This window comes from Anopheles merus, chromosome 2R (genome assembly GCF_017562075.2).
Source record: "Anopheles merus strain MAF chromosome 2R, AmerM5.1, whole genome shotgun sequence".
Taxonomy (NCBI): Eukaryota; Metazoa; Arthropoda; class Insecta; order Diptera; family Culicidae; genus Anopheles; species Anopheles merus.
Window position 1 is genome coordinate 36,997,054 of NC_054082.1, and position 19,137 is coordinate 37,016,190.

Here is a 19,137-nt window from a genome sequence, read left to right on the forward strand (position 1 = left end):
GCGCAGCACACTGCAAATGCGCTGAGCTGATTTGAAATATTCTGTTTTGTATAACATTTTGGAATGGGAAGACATGTTTTAACCATTATCTTTACAGTATATTTACTGAATTAATTCAATATCACTTTCTATCGTAAAGCTTTGAACGTTGGAATTTAATGGTACGATTTTTCTAGTCAAGAATTACTGCTATAACTTTAGCAATACGAACGAATATTAAAAAAAAGTCATATTTAAAGTTTGCCTGTTGCTTGTCTATAGACATTATGCAGCATAATAGGTAGAGAGAAAACCTTTTTGTAGGGCGTTTGCAGGTACCCGGTAGAGCGATTTTTACAACAGCCAGGTAGCTTTTGTCTTTCAAGGGAATTACTTTTCGGTGAAGGTTCTATAGATAAGAGGATGCAATGAAATCATTTCGAAACATAACTTTGCTTAGCCGTTGCTTGCTTTTGGTACCGACCGAAATGTAGAGAATAGAGCTGTTTGTTACCCCGATTCCGTGCACAGGTAAGTAAGTGGCCATTTCCTTACAGGTAAACTCTCTTCGATACCTGTACGTACTCGTTGATATGTATATGTTCCACAACACATAACCATGTGTACCCTGTCCCTTCCTCTTCTTTCAGTGCTTTTAGCAATTGCTATTGTAGATTTTTGTACGACTTAGGGCATAAAAACGTGCTTTTCTTCCTCTGCCTTTGCCATCAAAATAGGACGTTACACACGAAAATGATGAGAATAATAAAATATTTCGTTTAAGAGATCCCGGTGTCTACGAAAGGTTTGTGTAGTAAGTAAAATAATGAAACGCGCCCTCTAAAGCATACTGTACGGTTTGTGTTACCAAATTTATTTATGGTTAGCTTTATCGGTTGGTTGTGTGTAGTTGGTTTCATGTTTCCATTTTATTTTCGTTTCTGCTGCTCCACCGTAAGAAAGTACACTCTGCACAAACTGATCCCTTTAATTGCTTGGACATCCTTCACGTTTTGCGTTAAATGACTGAGCGGAAAGGGGGCGACTACATTCCAAGTGAAAGTCAAATTATGTATAGAAAACGCAGTTCAGTAACTGACTCACCTTACCTAACTACTACCACTGCCAATACTTTGCTTTCAAAAATGCTTAAACCCTTTCCGATGTGTAATTTGCCCTTCGCACTCGTACTCGGATACACATTGGATGTAAGTTGCCTGCCAAAATTCTTGCTTAACACGCACCTCGCCTTCTCGCTGTAATTTCTAGTCTATATTGTTATTATTATTATTCCTTTAGCTTACATTCTAAGTGCTAGCCGAAAAAAGTATGTTTGAATGCCTTGCCTGCTGAGCCCTGCATTTTTATGACTATAACACAATATATTTCAGTGGAAGATAACGAAAGATAAAGGGGAATACATAATTGTCTCTCGAAGGCGTCAGAAAAAAAACTCAAAGCATTTACAAGTCAGTTGAGTATATAAAAAGCTAAGTTACTAACTGTTTTGAGAAAATTCGCTTTAAAACAAAATCACACTATTAAATGGGTTTTATTAGTATCGTCTATTGGGTTCTAAGAGTCTGTGTGCTTAGTCATACTTTTACAAAACAAAAAAAGGAAACCTTAAAGAGAACTCTTGCATGATGATCTTTTGTAATAAATAAAAGGGATTTAAAACCAATCCAATTATTACAAATTCAATCCTGTGTTTGCGTTTGTGTCTTGCAGTTTTCCAATATTCTGCGCATGCTCTGAGCTAACTACCTAATTTTAGTCGCTTTTGCATGAAGACGCATATCGAACTCCTGCTGTCTGTCCACTTGTGGGGCACTCCTTTGCTAGATTATTTAAACCTATCGAGCGTGTCGTCGCCCTATGTGTATGTGGAATACATTTAAACTTAAAACAAAACTTCTGTTCATCAAACGTGATAGATACCTAACTTTCTTTCTGTGTATCTCTTTCTGTCTGTTCCCACTATGTCATTAATAATTCTGCGCAACAGTTCACGAACTGTGCTTACGTACTAATTGCTCACACTATCTGCTTTAAACTGATAAGAGACTGCTACTACTCGGCTGTTATGATTCTTGTTTTTAAACTACTAATATGCTAAAACGAGCATCCCATGCCAGCTGGCAGAATAATACGCCTACCACCGCTTTGCTTACTATTTTTGCTGATGCTGGCTTTTTTTCCACGGCATTAGCTGATTCCGTTTAGGTAGTTCTGTACACAACTTGTAAATGATCGATCGCTGAGGGTCGGTAGTGACAATCTTTTTCGTTTTTCTCTATTAATTTTTGGTCTTCTGAATAGATGAGTTCGTTATCATGTTGAGTAATGGTGCACAGGGGGGGACCTTTACACCAGGCTACACACCACACAATCGGGAGATGCGTTTTGCATAGAACTCTTTACTGTTTGCTTATCATCCTATCTTCTTTGACGCGTGATTGCCGAGAAAGGATTCATTCTCTTGAAGACGTGTATTGATCCTGCACACCCCAGGCGCGCGCGCACACACTTCAGTTGACTATTTAGTTTTTGTTTCCCCACTGCACAGCATGGCCTTTGAGTGTGAGTGTGTGTGAGTTTTATCTTTGAAAGCTGTTTTGCGCCATTATTGTTCGCGTTAAGAGTAGCGGCAGCTGCAGTTTGATGTGTACTCTTCTCTGTACTCTGTCGCGCACACACTCGCACACCCCTCTTATTCATCATACCATCATCCCTATGCCTTTTTTTAGGCATGCGCTCGCGGTATCGTTTTTGTTTTTGATTAGCCGGTTATTAAGCTGTTTAATAGTAACCGCTGTGTGCGTATTGATCAGTTTTGGCGTAGCCCTGCGAATACGCTTGCGCGTCTAGTTGGAAGAATGAAATATTGATAATGATGGTCGGTTGGGTTCGAATAGGTTGAAGAAAGGCCAGGGAGGTTTTGTGAAGGAAAGGAAATTGAGGCAGAAAATGGTAAGGGAAGAAAATTGAATCATTTTTCATTAGCTGTTTGCATGTATCAATGGATAGTAAAGAAAATATATATCTCTTTGTTTTGCGAAGGTTAAATAATGATCAATCCAAGTTTCTACTTTGGTTTGTGTGATTGTTTTCCGTTCTTTAACGGAAGCATTCAATCAGCGTAGTTCATGTTTCAAAATGATAAATAATCCCGCAAATATTTAGACCACCTCCATTATATCATCTCGTCCCTGTACGTGGCTAACAAACTTAAAACAAACGTAAAACCTCTTCATCCCCACGATCGCAGTTGAGTTTTCTTTTGCTGTTGATTTAATTGTCATTCTTCGTACGTATTTTGATTCTTGATTCTTCGCGTATTTTCATTTGGCAGAATTTGCTTAATATGTTTTAAAGTTTGTCTCTCTTCATGGCGGTTAATGGCGGTTAATACATAACACTGCATAATGACGCTCTATTTATATATATTTTGATCAACCGGCTCGCTAGTCACGAAAATACTGTTAATATAGCGTTTTACTTCATCAAATGTACAAAATATGTTCTTCGATTAATGTGTGATAGAGTTGAATATGTTTCATTTCCTCCAGTTGCGTCCTTCACATCGTGTTTTTGAATAGCTTATCGCGTTATTTTTCGTACTGTTTTGCATTGTTGGCATATGTATGCCCAGTTTATTTCTTCATAGTTTCTCGTCTTAAGTCGTACTTGTTTTTTAAAACAAAAAAAAAAAATACTCCATACGTATTGCCAGTTTTTTTTTCGGCATAATTTCTTTTTCTGCAAGCTCAACTACGACCGTTTTTCCCCGCGAATTCTTCAAGAATGAAATTAATGATGAAATAATAACATTAAAATGTAAATTATTCCCAAGCCTAAGTTGCTACGAATGATAATTCGGTTGGTAATCGATTATTTTTGCAAAAAAAAACGAACTTAATTCTCATTGCATTCCTACCATTCCGCATCGATAGTGCGAATGCGGTATTTAGTTCACTATTTCGTGCTGCTAATCGTCACGTAACGTCTACTTTTCATCACAATTGCAAGATTCTCCTAGCATTGATACCATTGCATTGGTTCGTTGCAACAAATAATATAGAATGATTGTCTTTACTTTATCGCTAGCATTTGTAGTTTGTTACTTGATCGAGCTCGATCGACATCACTGTTATACGGACCTTTAATTTACTTTCACTGTTTGCAGTGTGTCGTAAAACTTACGATACAATGGTTTATAGAGCCGGCTCTGCTATGTGTTTTTTTTTTGTATCGTACAATGTACTCTTGTTGTAAGAAATAATAATATAAACCACTAATCGCTAAGTGGTATCGAATTCTCACTGTTCTTAGTTTAACAATCCTAAAAGATCATTCTACTTTCCCGATTAGATAGACACTATTGCACAGTTAGAGCGTTGGCACGCTCGCAGTAAGTGTCTACAGACTTCGGTCACCATGGTAACGTTACCACCATGGTTCAAGGAAAATGCAGAGTATTTAAATGCAAGGAAAGGAGGAAAAGATTGATGCATCTACGAAGGGAGCATGAGTTTTGTCGTACTTACCGTAGCCACTGTAGGCAGTGGAGCGATCGTCGTACTGCTGGCTGGCGTATGTGTCAGTCGAAACAGCACTATAGTCCGCGGTGGTGCCGTACGTTTGGCTGTAATCCTGCGTGTAGCCAGACTGATAGCGTGTATCGTATGTGGCCGTATTGCTGTTAACAGTGGAACAAATAGAAGGCACAAATAAGTTATTCAAAAAGGGGTTTAAACTAACGAATAATCTGTTATGAACTTGAACGAGAAGCAGATGGTCCACACGCTTGAACAATAACAATCAGTGGACAAGAACAGTAAGTAGAAGTTCATCTGACTGAAAAAGCGACAAATTTTAACATCTATCTACTTCAGTAGTTTATGTACCTATAATCATAGTGTGTGGTATCGTACTCCGTGCCAGTGCTGGGATACCCGGTACTAGCCATCGTCGTGTTGCCGTACGAGCTTTGGCTGTATCCGTTGCTGGCGTAGCCGGCTTGCGGTGCGGCCGTGTTTCCATATCCGCCAGTGTTGGCCGCAGGTGTGTGCGTGTACTGATGTTCCATTTGTGGAGCATGCGCGTTCGGATCGCTATAGCCACCGTGGTTGGCCATTGGCTGGGGTGGAGCACTGTACGACGGAACCGGAGCCGCTGCACCGTGATGCGGTGGCATAGCCTTCGGTGGCAGTGCGCGTGTTGGCGGGCCAGCATCGTACCGTCCACGCTTCGGTCCCGGGGGGCCTCCCACTCCAGGGATACCACCGCGCTTGTTGATCGGCGGTACGGCGGACGGGTTCGCTGGCTGCCGTGAGTCGAACTGGCGTGGTGGCGGTGGACCCTGACCGTACCCACCACCTCCCGGACCACCATTGTTTTGCCCGTAGCCACCCATCGGGTTGTAAGAGGAGGGTGGCGCGTTGCCATATCCACCACCACCGCCACCACCACCCATACCTCCACCACCACCTCCGCCGTAACCGCCACCACCGGACATACCACCTCCGCCGTAGCCGCCACCGCCGCCACCACCACCATACCCGCCACCACCGCCTCGTCCTCTGCCTCCGCCCATTCCGCCGCGGTACGGCCTTGGCCCACCGTAATCACCGCCACCGCCGCCATATCCACCTCCACCACCACCACGGCCACGACTCATGCCGCGTGACATAAATCCGCCCCGTCCACGGGACATTCCGCGCGGGGACGAATGGTACGGTGCGGACGAGTGTGTGGATTGTATCGACGATTCTTGCGACCCGGCCGCCAAGCTGCTCGAATCGGCCGTTTTTATCGATTGTTTCGGCGACATGTGCTCTGTCTCGGAGCCACCGGATGCACCACCCTGGGCAGCACCGGTGCCCGAACCGCCGGAACTTCCACCACTCTGTCCCGCACCCGATCCACCGCCCGAGGTGGTCGAGACGGCTTTAGTTGCACCGTTCGTTTCCGCCACTTTACCACCGTCGCCATTTTCTGACGCTGCAATAGCGGCGGGCGGTCCCGATCCGTTCGATACCGAGGACGGAGGGCCTCCGTAATTGGAACGACCACCCATTGGGCGGCCGCCACCACCACCGCCGTACGGGCCACCGCGCGACATTGGTGGACCACCGCCTCGTGGCGGACCACCCATACCCCTTGGGGGACCGCCGCCTCGCATCATTCCCCCTCGTCCACGCATCATAGGAGGGCCACCGCCACCCATACCCATACGGGGACCCATCGGTGGTCCGCCTCCACGGCCGCGACCTCTGAATGGAAATGGTGAGCTGGACGAAAACCGTGTCAGTGTATATTTGGGTATTTGTATGTGTGTGTGAGAGAGAGAAAGGGAAAGATGATACAAAGTTAAGAATTTATTACACATCGAACTCATTTACAGCATCATCTATGCTCACTTACCTTCCCCGGTCACTGTATCCACCTCGGGGCGGACCTCCACGGCCACGATAGCCACCTCTCGGTGGACCGGACATATCCATCATTATTTATGTAAGCTGTTCACACTTGGCAACGGATACTTCACTTCCGTTCTCAGGGGTTGCTACGGGAGAATAGAAAAATGAAAGAAAAATCGATAATGCCACCGAAGACCATTTTTACGACGTCGTTTTACCAAAAACTAGCTTATTATATTATTCAAAGATTGTTTTAAACTGTTGTGGAAGCAACACCCTTCACTTCATGTTTATTGATTTTTCACTCAGCCCGTTCTCTGGGCTGCAATTGGCGATAGAACAAAGCCGAACTTGATACTCCGATTTTGGGGAACCTCGTCGAGGTAAGCACACCGCAGCTGCCATCACATAAAGCCAAGAAAATTAAAGCATTATTCACCTGTTTTGTTGCACAATTTAATAAAATGCGGGTGGCAATAAACAGGGGCGCAAAATTCACTGAAATAGCACGTCAAGACACACCACAAACAGCGATCATGCAACTCTTCTACACGGAACCGGGTAGCTTGGTTTTTCACTGTTTCAAAATGGCGTCTTCCTTTTCTGCGCTCCCAAGCAACAGTTCTGAAGCTGTGCCAAACGTGACAGCTTTTCCCAAGGAACAATGTTGTGTGGGATATTTTGGTCCACAAAAATAACCCACCGATTCAAATGAACGGGTACTTTTTAAAAAAGACACAATATTTTTTAACCATTTTCTTACCGGCCGAAACACTGCAAATGTGGCGTTTTAACCGCTTGATTATGTGCGATACAAGTGAATGTGTTTTCGAAACTAAGTTTGCATATTGTAAATTCATATTATGATTCAAGCTCTTCTGATTTACAAGAAGCATTTTTTTAATGAAATAAAGAACAGAAAAAGTCGTGGAAATGTATTTTATTTACTCATGTTGAAATAGTATGGGATTTGGTGGTTGATCAAATATTGTTTTCTAAAAATTAGGTTGTCAGGCTGATGGAACGTTATTATCGAGGGATTACGCATATAAGTGTACAAGCTTGTAAAAGAAACTATCTTCCAAACGAAATTCTTTCCCTAGCATTCTACGCACGATACACGAAGGGATAGCATTACTTATGCTCACTTTTGCTTTTTGTTCAGAAAACTTCTACTCTGGATACTGAATATATTGGCTAACAGCGATCTTTACCTCTCCCAACGTTACATCGCACATTGTTTGTTATAATGTTTTATAATGTTTTTAATTTAATTTGCTTTTGTTTACACTGTTAAAACAATACTTCCACACCACGATCAGCTATAACAACATACGTTTAACATTGACACTACTCTACATCATATTCATACGTTTTAACGCTTTGTGTTTTAAAAGGATTCCCTATGTTAGTATCTTTTTGTTTACGCTTCGTCACAATACGCTGCAGGACGGGAAGTAGTTTGCGAATTCGTGGATTCTGAGGAGGAAATGCGATTGTAGTTTGCGTTATCCGTTGCCAATTACATTCAATGGATATAAAACGAAAGAAAGAAAGAGCATACAGTGGGCACATATAAAACATAAACATGGAAAAAAATTGTCTAACGAAACACTGCCTAACACGTAACTCATCCTGCGATTTATCTATAGTTTACCAATTGACTCCCATTAATGCAACGTACCCATTTCAGGCAGGAAATTGTTCCTTTCTTTTTTTTTTCAAATAAATCTCTACAATTTGAAGAATACTGACTTTGCGTTGACGCGATACAAACTTAACTTTTCTGGAAGGTGATTTTCCAGATAATGCATAGGCTACAGGTTGGAAGATTAGACGTTCAATACGGTGTGCTTTTTATAAGGGATCGGTTGCTGGATCCCGATCACGCCCAGGCTGCCATCTCGCAACGGTGCCAACAGATGTGTATTGCCAACCGTTCCCACAACCGTTTGCGTTGGGACGTGTAGGGGAATGTCGAAGATAGGTTTTAGCCTGCAATTTAAGTCAATTTACACATCATTACATCCAGTTTTGATAGGTAAAAAGTATGGGGAAGATAAGCACATAGCTTACCCACTACTTACCCGTACAGCCGGCTCATCGTAACATCGCCGGCGTCGTCCGAAACCACCAAATAGTCGGTAGATGAGGTCAGCCCAGTCACACGACCGGACACGTACTTCGAGCCGAGGCTTACACCGTTTATACTGAACACGTGCACCGAATGGGAAGTATCGTCGAGGGCTGAGAAAGCGATATGACCTGTTGGTGGGAGGGAAAAGAATGAATGAACCCTCCATCATAAAGGGGAAAATCGCGAGCTTTTCTTATTTGTAGCGCAATTGTTTCACTTTCTACCCACCCTGATAGGATATGGTAATGAAGGATACTTCAATCTTGCAGCCCGTACATCCGATGGGATTTATTGTCCTGATGAACTGTCCATTCTTGATGGTATGCACATTTACAGTACCATCCTGAAGAGAAAAAACGGAAAAATTGTATGCATTACTATTTCGTACTCCCTCAAGGGAGTTCGTCTCCTAAACACGGAAACCTACCAGTGAGCCGGAAACCACAATGTCCAGCTCGGTCATGATGGCCACACAAGACACGGCATCGTCATGTCCGTACAGCGTGTGCACCGGTTTCGGCGTGAGGTTATTGGTAAGGTGTACAACATTGGCACTGCCCACCACGTTGCCGGCCAGGTTCTGGTTCAATGCGGCCGTGTTGGGCTGCAAATTAGACCCAGCCGGTTGGCTGACGCTGTTGCTCGTACTAAGCGACCATATGACACAGGTACAGTCCTTTGATCCAGTCACCAGGTACGAGCCACAGTTGTCCATAGCGATACAGGTCACCACATCTGTCAACGGAAGTTTCGTTTAGTACACGATCGCAATTGCAGCACAGCATCCGTAGCGACTCACCGAAATGATTGATTGCCGATGCGACCACCTTGCCCCGGGCCATGTTGAACACACGCACCGAGTTGTCCCAGATCCCTCCGGCGTAGATGTACTTCGCGTCCACACTGAGGGCAAACAGTTTCGAGCTGAGCGTTATCGATGGATGAAACGGGCCGGTCAACTTTTTGCGATTTCTGAAAGAAACAGTAGACAAAAGACACGGTTGACGAGGGCCATTGGAAAGAGAGAACGCTCCCATGCCACTTTCAACTCACTTCAGGTTCAGCGTGGTCGCATCGATCTCGAGCAGAAAGCCTCGCTCCTTGTCGAAAGACATCCAACTGTGGCAGCCCAGTATGCCCGATTTCGTCACCGTGATCAGCATGTCCGGGCTGGTTTGCAAAAACGACCGGGGCGGACTTTTCGGCGTGCTCAGATACACCACTGGGTCTTTGTCGGTGGATAAATCACACGTCGTACACTGGACGCGGTCGAGAATCAGGGTCAGATCCGGGCGTCGCAGCTCCAGCTTTAGCAGGCGTATCGTCAGCTCGTCCAGCGACAATCGCCGCGGGTGTGGGTCCCGCAACAGCTGCGACGGCGTTTGGCCAAAGTTGTTAATCATACCCTCGACCGCTTCCCGCTCGATCGGGTTCGCTATCTTGTCCAGATCGACCGCCCCCTCGTACGAGCAGTAGTAGAACACGTTCAGCGCATCGACCGCTTTCGGGCCCTTCTGCTTGTAGCCAAAGATCAGATCGATCCAGTGGTGCAGATGCTGCGACACATACTCCGACTCGAGCGCCCGTCGATGGATCGCGATAAAGTCTTCCGCCGTTTTGGCCCACGGCGGCAGCACCACATCGTCCACCTTCTCCTTCGTCATCTGCAGCACGCCGAGATCGAAGCGGTTCATGTTTTTCAAAAACTCGGGAAAGTAAAAGAACTCCGGTATCAGCTCCTTCACGTCGTTCGGGTTGTCCATCAGCAGCTTCCAGGTTTGCGGGATCGAGTGGAACTGCCGGTCGGCCACGTCGAACCGGCCGCTCTGCAGCTCGATGTGCAGCGACGTGAACGGCTCGACGCGGATCAGATAGTGCAGCACGCCGGCCGAGTTGGAGTAGTGCGTACCGTAGTGGAACTTCGGTATCATGCCGGACGGATCCTCGAACCCGTCGAACTTGCTGCGCACCTCCGCTTCGTTCTTCGGGTTCACCACACCGATCGGTTTGCTGAGATCCCGGAACGATCGCGGATCGTTCAGATCGAGCACCTCGCTCGTGTAGTCGGCCAATATCCAGGGAAACACCGGATACTGGCTGAGGTCGTTGTACGACCGGCCGGCGATCGTGTTCAGGTGCATCAGATACTCAAAGTTCGATATCTCCCGGTTGGCCCACTTCTGCGTCAGGCCGGACGACTTCAGCAGCTCGGCCGGCGAACGCCCCGACCCGTACAGTATGTTCGGTGGCTGCAGGCTGAGAATTTTGGTAAATATTTTATTGCGTGTCCGCGTCGTGAAGTTCAGAAAGTAGCTGGTCTGATCGGTGAGAAACATCTCGAGCGCGCTTCGTCGCAGGTTAAACTTGCGCAGGTGCAGCTCGCGCAGTTGACCGATCGGAAACTTAAAGTCGTGCCGCTGGCCGTCATCCTTCAGCGATGCTATTTCCGTGAACATGAGCTGGTTGGTTGTCAGATCGAAGCGGCCCTTCACACGCGTCATCAGCGTGATCAGCTCGCACTCCTGCGTGATGACAATTTTCTCCCGTCCCGACGTTTCCGGACTGTAAAAAAATGGAGTAGGGAAAATAGTATAGTTTACTCAAACGACCCGAGTTGCCGCACTGGTTCTTACACTTGCGGCTCCAGGCTGTTTCTCATTTCCTCCTCCAGCAGCAACATCTCGTCGTCGGTGTTCTCTTCCCCGATCGCGGCAGGCGCAAACGTCGATCCAAACTCGGACGAAAGGCGGCGGCTTTGCGAGGTGGAGGACGTCGTGTTGTCGCGCATATTGGCGGCCGCTGTATGCGGATCGTGATACAGGTCCGGTTCCAGCTTCAGGCGCATACGAGCCACATTCTCGTGGTGTGATAGACGCCAGTATTCTTCCTCTCTAGTTCTATAGTGTTGAAACAGAAATAGCAGCAAACAAACAAACAGTTTAAGTTATACAGTATAACCAATCCAAATTTTTGGGGAAAATTACTAAAAAATTCTTTAAAATATACCAACAAACAATTAAAACACAGCTGATTTTCAATTCATTACAAAAACAGATTTTCTTGTATTTCTTTGTCACAATCTTACAACAATTTTGGATACGGGAAAACGGAATGGAAAGGAATTTAGGAGCCAGAAGGTGCTAGGATACGGGTGCTGGGGTGTTGGTGAGGGGAGAGGGGGAAGGAGTGCAAATGAGGAAGTCAGTAGAAGCGAGGTGCTTTAGCAAAAGCGGGACAGTGGAAATTATGTACAAATGATCGAATGCATCAAAGTTTGCACGCAGATCCGGTCGTTGTCCTGTGCGGTGCTGCACTGTGCAGCAGTGGGCAGAGAGTGAGCGTTGGCAGGCGTAGGCACTATTTACAGTCGAGCTCGGGCTAGATGGTCCTGTATGTACACGGCGTCATGCGACTAGCCGGGTTCGGCTTAGACAACGACGGCCTTGGCAGCGACGGCCGGAGCCACCACGGTCTTGGCAGCGACGGCAACGGCGGGCGTCGCCACAGCAACTGGGACGTCCTTCTGCACGACGGCGTTGAAACCGTTGATCGGATCGGCATAGTAGTTGACGATGCGGCGCGAACCGTCGGGTTCGATGAGCGAGTACGATCCCTTCACGATGTCACCGTCGCGGGTTTCCTCCTGCGTCTTGGAGTCGCCGGTCAGCGTGTCCTGGACGTTGTACGCGTACTGGTACTGCGGGTAGGCATCGGTAAACTCGGCCTGCACTGGGGCGGCGGCCACAACCGGCGCGGCACGGGCAGCAACGACTGGAGCGGCAGCAACGACCGGCGCGGCAGCACGAGCAGCAACAACAGCCGGGGCAGCAGCGGCAACAACTGGAGCGGTGTAGGCAGCGGCAGCAAGCGGGGCAGCACGGGCAGCTACCACCGGCGCACTGTAAGCAAGGGGAGCGGCGGCCGCCGTGTAAGCGGCACGGGCAACGACCGGCGCAGTGTAGGCGGCCAGCGGTGCCGAGTAGGCCAACGGGGCCGGCGCAGCAAACGACCGAGCTACCAGCGGGGCCTGCACGTACGGTGCCGAGTAGGCAAGGGGAGCCGCAGCCGCCAACGGAGCGGCCAACAACGCCGGATCTGGTTTAGGCTCGGCGCTAGCGCACAGGGCTAGGGCGGCGAAAACGGCAACCTACGGACGGGACGGGGTAAGAAAAGGGGAAGAGAGGTGGAGGTTTCAGAACACTCAGCAGGGTATATCGAATCGGAACACGGCCGGAAACACTTGTCGTTCGTTCTCGGGCCCCTTGGGGCACACACAGCACAACGAGAGAGCGAGGCACTTGTTCCGCAGGTGGCAAAATCGGGATCACACTTACTTTGAGCAAACTCATTGTAGGCTTGGGTAGGTGAAATTTCACACTGTTTAGTGAGGTGAAGCGCAACTGACTGACGTACTGATCGATGGTAGCGAATGGTTTTTATACCGAAACACAAATCCAATTTCGATCGACGATGCACACTGCTCTCGCGTACTTTCGGGTGGTACACGGTAAATTTACATACCGCATCGCCGCTCCCCCGCCCGTTCTGACCTCCGCCCGCTGGGTCTTCACAGCTCCTGGTGGCACATATTAAGGCCATCCGACGATCGCTGGCCACTATGGATCGTCCCAACCACACGCACATCGGCACACGGGTGACGGTACAATCCCGATCAACGATTCTATGCACGTGCGCTTATCAAAACCTAGCGGACGACGCTGCTTCGTGCGGTACCCGTGAGTGCGCTGTCGTCGTGGTGTGACCGATGCGTTCGAGTTTCGCTTCACCTCGTACCCAATTGGGGCTCGTGCCAGTAGGGCCGCCTGCAGACAGCTGGACATGATCCAGCTGTTGTCACTGTACTGCAGCGCGTACGAAGGAAAGTGGCTTTCCCCAAAGCTAGAACGACGCGGAGGGAGACGCGGAGGGCACCGAACAACATCCTATCCCAGAAGGGATAGACGGGATGGGCGGGAGAGGAGTTCGCTGCGAGGTCATTTGGGGAGACATTGCGAACAATTCAAGGCCGTCGATGGTGGTTAAGTAACGTGGCTAATGATTCATTAGTTGGACAGCGTATGACAGCCAGCATAATAGGCGGCAGCGTCATCGATCAAACAGTTAGACTTTGCATTGTTGAAATTCATACCATTAAGCTCTATCTTCGGGTTGTCGTTTTATGATTTAACATTACATTTTAGCCGGCGACGTATTGATGAATTGAAAGCTATGAATTTGCTATTTGATCATATATAATATCGGCTTGACTAACGCTTCTTTCCGTTTTAGAGCCTAAAGAAAGTCGCACTGAATGATACAAAACCGAACGTATTTCGATTCCCATACGACTCACCGTTACATAGGTAGGATTGAGCATTGTAGGCGAAGATAACATACAAGTTAGACCCAAAATCAAATTAAAAAGGACAATACCAGTGAGAGACAGCAGCGCCAAACGTCACATTCCTCCTGACAGCAAAGGCCTTCCATGCATTGGATCAGAAGCATGTACTGGGAAGAAACTGGTTACTAAGCAAATATTCCAATTCTATTCCCACTTCACTTGAATCCACGACACACGACCGTATGAGCGCTAATCATTCGCATGATTTGCTTATAAAGCTATATACACCGTATATATCGACAACCGTATCTTTACAGAACAGGGCGGACCCGTCAACACGTACGGTTTAATAACATGACCGTCATGGGTTCAGGCCTCATATGGACCGTCGTCCCCCCGTAGGCGCAAGGACTGACTGACTATTCAGCTGCGTAATATAAAATAAATCTCGAAAGCCTGTATAGGCCGGCATGTCCACGTCGGACGTTTACGCCAAATTGAAGAATATCATTATAAGAACATAATGTAGTGATCCCTTCCATGATCTTTGATCGACTCTCTGAATGCTCTCAGAAATAGTGCGTTTATTACAAATTCGATCCAATCGATGCAGAGTATGACTATTTGCTTACATTGTCGGCCAACAAACGAAATCCTCTCATCAAGAAGCAAAAATTATTAAACAAATTGACACGGCTATGCTTAACAAGTCAGGCTTTCGTGCCGTTAATTAAGCAGAGTTTTACATCCACCAGCGGACATTCCATAAGTCACATCGATTTACTGAGTCATCGATATATTTTTGAAAGCGTTTGTTGCGAACGAAATTCGCTCATCAATCGACGGGGTTGGTTCGCCAACTTTTCCACCCTAGTTCCCGGGGCTGTTCCATGTTGCTGGTGTCATCGCGGGATCGCTCCCCACACGCGCACCGAACAGGACGCACCATATTGAAAGTGAATTGTCATTCATATAGATGCGACGACGTGCGATAAATCCAAACGGAATGGTAATGAATTTTCGATCACCGCATACGAATTTACCAGCCACCTCTTTCCAAGGGGGTGCAGCAAGGGAAATGAGAAGAGGAATTTCAATTTGTAGTAAAAGCAGTACAACAGTTCGCCCGGTATCATGGCCTAGATTTCCCATGTACAGTACCATAGAGGTGCAGGGGTGTGGGGGGCAGTGCGGGCATAGCAACGGTGGCAATGTCGTCTAGTGTGGCCATGCGTGGTCACGCAGCTTTAACGACGGTTAGTGCGCACATTGCGTAAAGTAAGCAGGCGGCTGGCGCTGGTTATTGGCGTTGGTAGCAATACCACCGCAACACTCGTCCTCGTCCACCCGTGGGCAAGTAGCAATGGCCAGCAATGTGACAGAGAGGGCGCATAAATTCCGGAGGATATTCACGGCAACACGATCAAATCGTCTGACGGGCTCGATCGCACCATTGATCCTCTATATAAGCAAGAACCGGTACCTGCTGCTTATGGGTTCGCGGACCGCGTACGTCAGTCGTGCGTCAAGCGCGTCCCAGCCTACCGGTTCGCTTGAAAGAGCGCCTCGTGCGCAAGCCCGGTGAGCCCTCTGATCGTATCGACCTAATTGTGAGCGACGGACAACAAGCGACGGCCGGCCACTTGAGCGACATTTTTGCGCAACGTTTGTGCTGCAAAGGGTTAATTACACCTAAAACGGGGCTCCGGACGACGAGATTGTTGCTGCTGCTGTTGCAAGACCAACTCCTAACGCGTGTGACAAAACCCATCTCGTTGGCGAAATGGGGGCTCCACATTCTACCCGGTTCAGCGGACTCCCGTGGCAGTCATCGTTCTACGAAAAACAAAAACGCACAACTAGGCCATGGGAAAGTGAAGCTGCAGCCAACAAGGATCGGGCGATGATCGGTGTCTCGAAATAAGAAGCATAATTAAGACATTGTGCACCGTTCTTGTGCAACCGTTTGGCTAAAGCCGCACGACTAATGGCTCATCACAAATGCGGTGCACGTTAGCATGCATGCGTTTGCATTGTAGCTTGGTGTGAAGTACAGGCCGGTAACATCGGCCCCACCCCGCCATAATAACACCTTTTGCTTTGGGTTTTTATCTGTGAAATCTTTTTTTATTGAGAAGAAAGAGGACAGATAAAAGAGGGTGAATTATTTCACGCCTATTGAATTAAAGGGTACAAAAACGACACTAATTCGATGATGCTCCATATTTCCCCTCTTGCATCGGTCCCGCAAGAAGGTATGGAAAGCAGGGCTTTAACGACTACTTTACTTGTATGTACTGGTGTTCGTATTTTTTTGTTTATTTTATTTAACTTGCTTAACCATTTCACTATCGTAATTGCAATTACTAAACAGAGAGGGTGAGTGCGCGCCCTTGGTTGGCGCCTAAAGCTAATGTGTGTGTGTGAGAGAGAGAGCGTTATCTACAGCAAAGATTCGTGCAGCTTTCGCCAAATCCATCCACGCCTAGTGATGGTAGTACGGCAGGGCCGCATGTACCAGCGGGGCCGCAGCGACCACCTTCTTCAGCACCGGTGCCGTGTGAATGGCATGGCCGCTCTTCTCGACGACGGCATTGAACCCGTGGATCTTGTCGGCCGTGTACGTCACCTTGCGGATGGTACCGTCCGGCTCGGTGAGGGAGTAGCTACCGTGCACGACACCGTTCGAGAGCGTTTCTTCCGCGTGCTTCGAGTCGCCGGTGTGCGGGTCCGACACGCCGTAGCTGAAGCTGTAGTGCGGGTTCGGATCGTACGCTTCCACGTGCTTGAGGACCGGTGCGGCGGCTACGGCGATGGCTGGCGCGTGTAGGACTGGGGCGGCCGCTACCGTGTGCAGGGGTTGGATGGCTTTCGCCGCATAGCCGTAGGACAGGGCCGGGCCGTACGAGAGTGGTCCATAGACGGGTGCTGCGACCGATGCCGCTACCAGGGAAGCAACGAGGAGTACCTGGGAAAGGAGTTTAAGCGCGGGCAACGTTGAACGAAATGTGCTGATGTAGAGAGATGTCTTACATTTGTTTGTCCCTATCGTTTTGTCGTCTTTAAACATTCTACTGCTTATCATTCCTTTCTTTGTTAGCAACAAATGTACTGAAAGTTTGATGATTTTTTTTAAATATGCCGGAATAAACTCAGGAATAAGAAAACACAATTCTATTCCTTCATGCTAAGGGACAAATTTTGAAATCAAAGAACATCCAGCATTTCTCTTTAAATTATGCAATTTTAAGAATTATTCTAACTATTAGTTCTACTATCTCAAGCACTAACACGTTCAAAATCTAAAATCTTAATTTTGCTATCCTTCTATTCACCTTTGAAATCATTTTGTGTAGTCTTATCACACCACTCGCTTCAACAGAATGCACTTAAACAGCACACAAAAACACACGCGGTACGATTTTGCACACTAAACTGCACGCGCCGAGGATCTTGATCTCTGCCGATCGGCTCCGGTATGAGATGTTCTTCAGCCAAGGTTGTTCTTTGGTATGACTTCAGGACGATCGGTGCGCTCCTATAAATACACACCATACCAGCACGGACCGACGTGTACGGCTCTCGGGCGGATGCTGCGCCACACAGAGATTGACAGAACCTGTGGTGGAGGAGGATTGGGCGGATGGACGATGGATGGAGAGCAGCAGAAAAAAACGGGCACCTCCTGTGCACACGTGTGCACACGCCGCACGGCCCTGGTTGGTCACTTAAGCTTGACTTGTTGTCCCCTCGCTTAGCTGGCAGAGGGTGGGGGAGAAAGGGCGATGGATCTCGTTGGACCGACCGTGGCAGGCACTTGTTTTCCCTTTCGTTCGTTGGAGGGTTGTTTTTTCGTGCACCACACCATGCCATGCACATTTCTACGGGGCCACCACGTCGTGCTTGTGGTATTTGTCGCATGCGGAGGAAGCTTTACCCGTTTTCACCACCATTACACCCACCAACCCTACTGGCAGGTTGGTTGAAGATTTGTGCTGACGTAAAAGTAAAATCAAAACCTATGTGTTCCACAGCTTTACCGTTTCGCTGGCTGTTGAATGTAAAATAGATCATCTTACGGCGATCGTTGTTAGATCAATGAGGACAACGGGTTGGGGAAGATATACCTTTTTATTAGCTAATTGACATACTAACTAAAAACAACGAAGGAAGAGAATAAATGTAAAAAAATTCTATCCAAAATTATCAATTTGGTAGCAAAATAGAATAAAGCATTCGTTCAGAGCAGTCTTTAGGATTAATTAGTAAAATAATATTAATGCTGCTGTTAAATCCCATATTAGGCAGATTACACTACAAGAGAACAATGTGCAAACATTGCATCAATTTCATCAATTTCTCCAACTTACGCCAAACAAAAAAAAAACATTTAATATACCAAACAATGAAACCTCCTCGACGTCGCCTGGAGAGATTAATTTCTGGCTCACAACACACAATCGCATAATCAATTTAATTATGTTTCGAAACACTCCATTAAATCGCTATCCCCATCATTGCGTTACCCTTCGACCGGGGCCATTTGTGCCGTGATCAGGATAGAGAAAAGAGAAAAGAAGAAAAAAAAACGAGCACTAAACCAGAGCCACACTCCCTTTCCTGCGCATTTACCCTTCAACACCGGCAACAAACTGACCGCGATCACAAACGGTCTTCTCCACTCGTCAATGGAATAGTTTTGTCACCGTGCGCACCTGAGGTGGCTACTACTGGCCAGGCAGGAGCGAACTGGACCAGACAGGTTCAATTACACAGACACACACACACGCATACGCTCGACACTGGTAAACAGCTGATCGAACGGACGCAGCTCGAGCGGCGTGTTTCCCAATACTCCGGCGGTTAGCTCAGCCCGGCCAGCCCAAGCATGGTCTCTGAATTAGTGCAACAATCTTGCACAGAACGTCACAAAATTGACACGGTGAACTAGTTAAACGCTTTTTTTACTTTTCACTCTCACCCTTCTCCCACGGCTACACACTTCAGTCCCATTCAGTTCCTCGTGCCAACCCCCTAGCGTGGTGGTCGTCTTGCTGGCGCGATCGCGGCAAAGGCTGGTGTGTGCGCATAAAGCGGGATTAATTAAATCATGTATTCTTGAATTATTTCACCGAACGACCGAGCACGGAAAGCGCTCGAAGGCCTCCATCCGCTCCGACCTCCTCTACACGGTTCATCAACCGTTTGGAAGGCGGGCGCGCGCGCGCGCAAGCTCTTGCCGGTTCGATCGA

At 47.4% G+C, this 19,137-nt stretch overlaps 4 protein-coding genes across 7 annotated transcripts in view; all 4 read right to left on the reverse strand.

Annotated features, from left to right (window-relative positions):
- Window positions 1-820: 820 nt before the first annotated feature.
- LOC121588301 (glycine-rich cell wall structural protein 1.8-like) lies at window positions 821-7,013 on the reverse strand. Of its 3 annotated transcripts, none has more exons than XM_041906057.1 (5): window positions 6,844-7,013; window positions 6,409-6,550; window positions 4,890-6,275; window positions 4,530-4,681; window positions 821-2,846 (listed from the first exon to the last, which is right to left on the reverse strand). In XM_041906057.1, exons 2-5 carry the CDS (start codon window positions 6,489-6,491, stop codon window positions 2,782-2,784), a joined length of 1,686 nt encoding a protein of 561 aa, XP_041761991.1. In that variant the 5' UTR covers window positions 6,492-6,550; window positions 6,844-7,013; the 3' UTR covers window positions 821-2,781. The 3 variants fall into 3 exon arrangements, with proteins under 3 accessions (XP_041761991.1, XP_041761993.1, XP_041761992.1); XM_041906059.1 differs by having other exon boundaries at window positions 821-3,778; XM_041906058.1 differs by lacking the exon at window positions 6,844-7,013 and adding an exon at window positions 6,623-6,835.
- Window positions 7,014-7,329: 316 nt separating this feature from the next.
- LOC121590481 (neurobeachin-like protein 1) overlaps window positions 7,330-19,137 on the reverse strand; it is a 63,211-nt gene continuing 51,403 nt past the window's right edge. For both annotated transcript variants that reach the window (XM_041910218.1, XM_041910217.1), the window contains 7 exons: window positions 11,175-11,438; window positions 9,595-11,103; window positions 9,341-9,513; window positions 8,969-9,276; window positions 8,770-8,884; window positions 8,492-8,669; window positions 7,330-8,399 (listed from right to left, as the gene is read on the reverse strand). In XM_041910218.1, the coding sequence (XP_041766152.1) occupies window positions 8,237-8,399; window positions 8,492-8,669; window positions 8,770-8,884; window positions 8,969-9,276; window positions 9,341-9,513; window positions 9,595-11,103; window positions 11,175-11,438 (2,710 nt within the window). In that variant the 3' untranslated portion in view covers window positions 7,330-8,236. The remainder of the gene's footprint in view (window positions 8,400-8,491; window positions 8,670-8,769; window positions 8,885-8,968; window positions 9,277-9,340; window positions 9,514-9,594; window positions 11,104-11,174; window positions 11,439-19,137) is intronic.
- LOC121590485 (cuticle protein 21-like) lies at window positions 11,573-12,970 on the reverse strand. Its single transcript, XM_041910222.1, has 2 exons — window positions 12,876-12,970; window positions 11,573-12,688 (listed from the first exon to the last, which is right to left on the reverse strand). Exons 1-2 carry the CDS (start codon window positions 12,888-12,890, stop codon window positions 11,969-11,971), a joined length of 735 nt encoding a protein of 244 aa, XP_041766156.1. The 5' UTR covers window positions 12,891-12,970; the 3' UTR covers window positions 11,573-11,968.
- On the reverse strand, window positions 16,193-17,407 carry LOC121590491 (cuticle protein 7). Its single transcript, XM_041910229.1, has 2 exons — window positions 17,221-17,407; window positions 16,193-16,853 (listed from the first exon to the last, which is right to left on the reverse strand). The coding sequence occupies exons 1-2, from the start codon at window positions 17,230-17,232 to the stop codon at window positions 16,371-16,373; spliced, it is 495 nt and encodes a 164-aa protein (XP_041766163.1). The 5' UTR covers window positions 17,233-17,407; the 3' UTR covers window positions 16,193-16,370.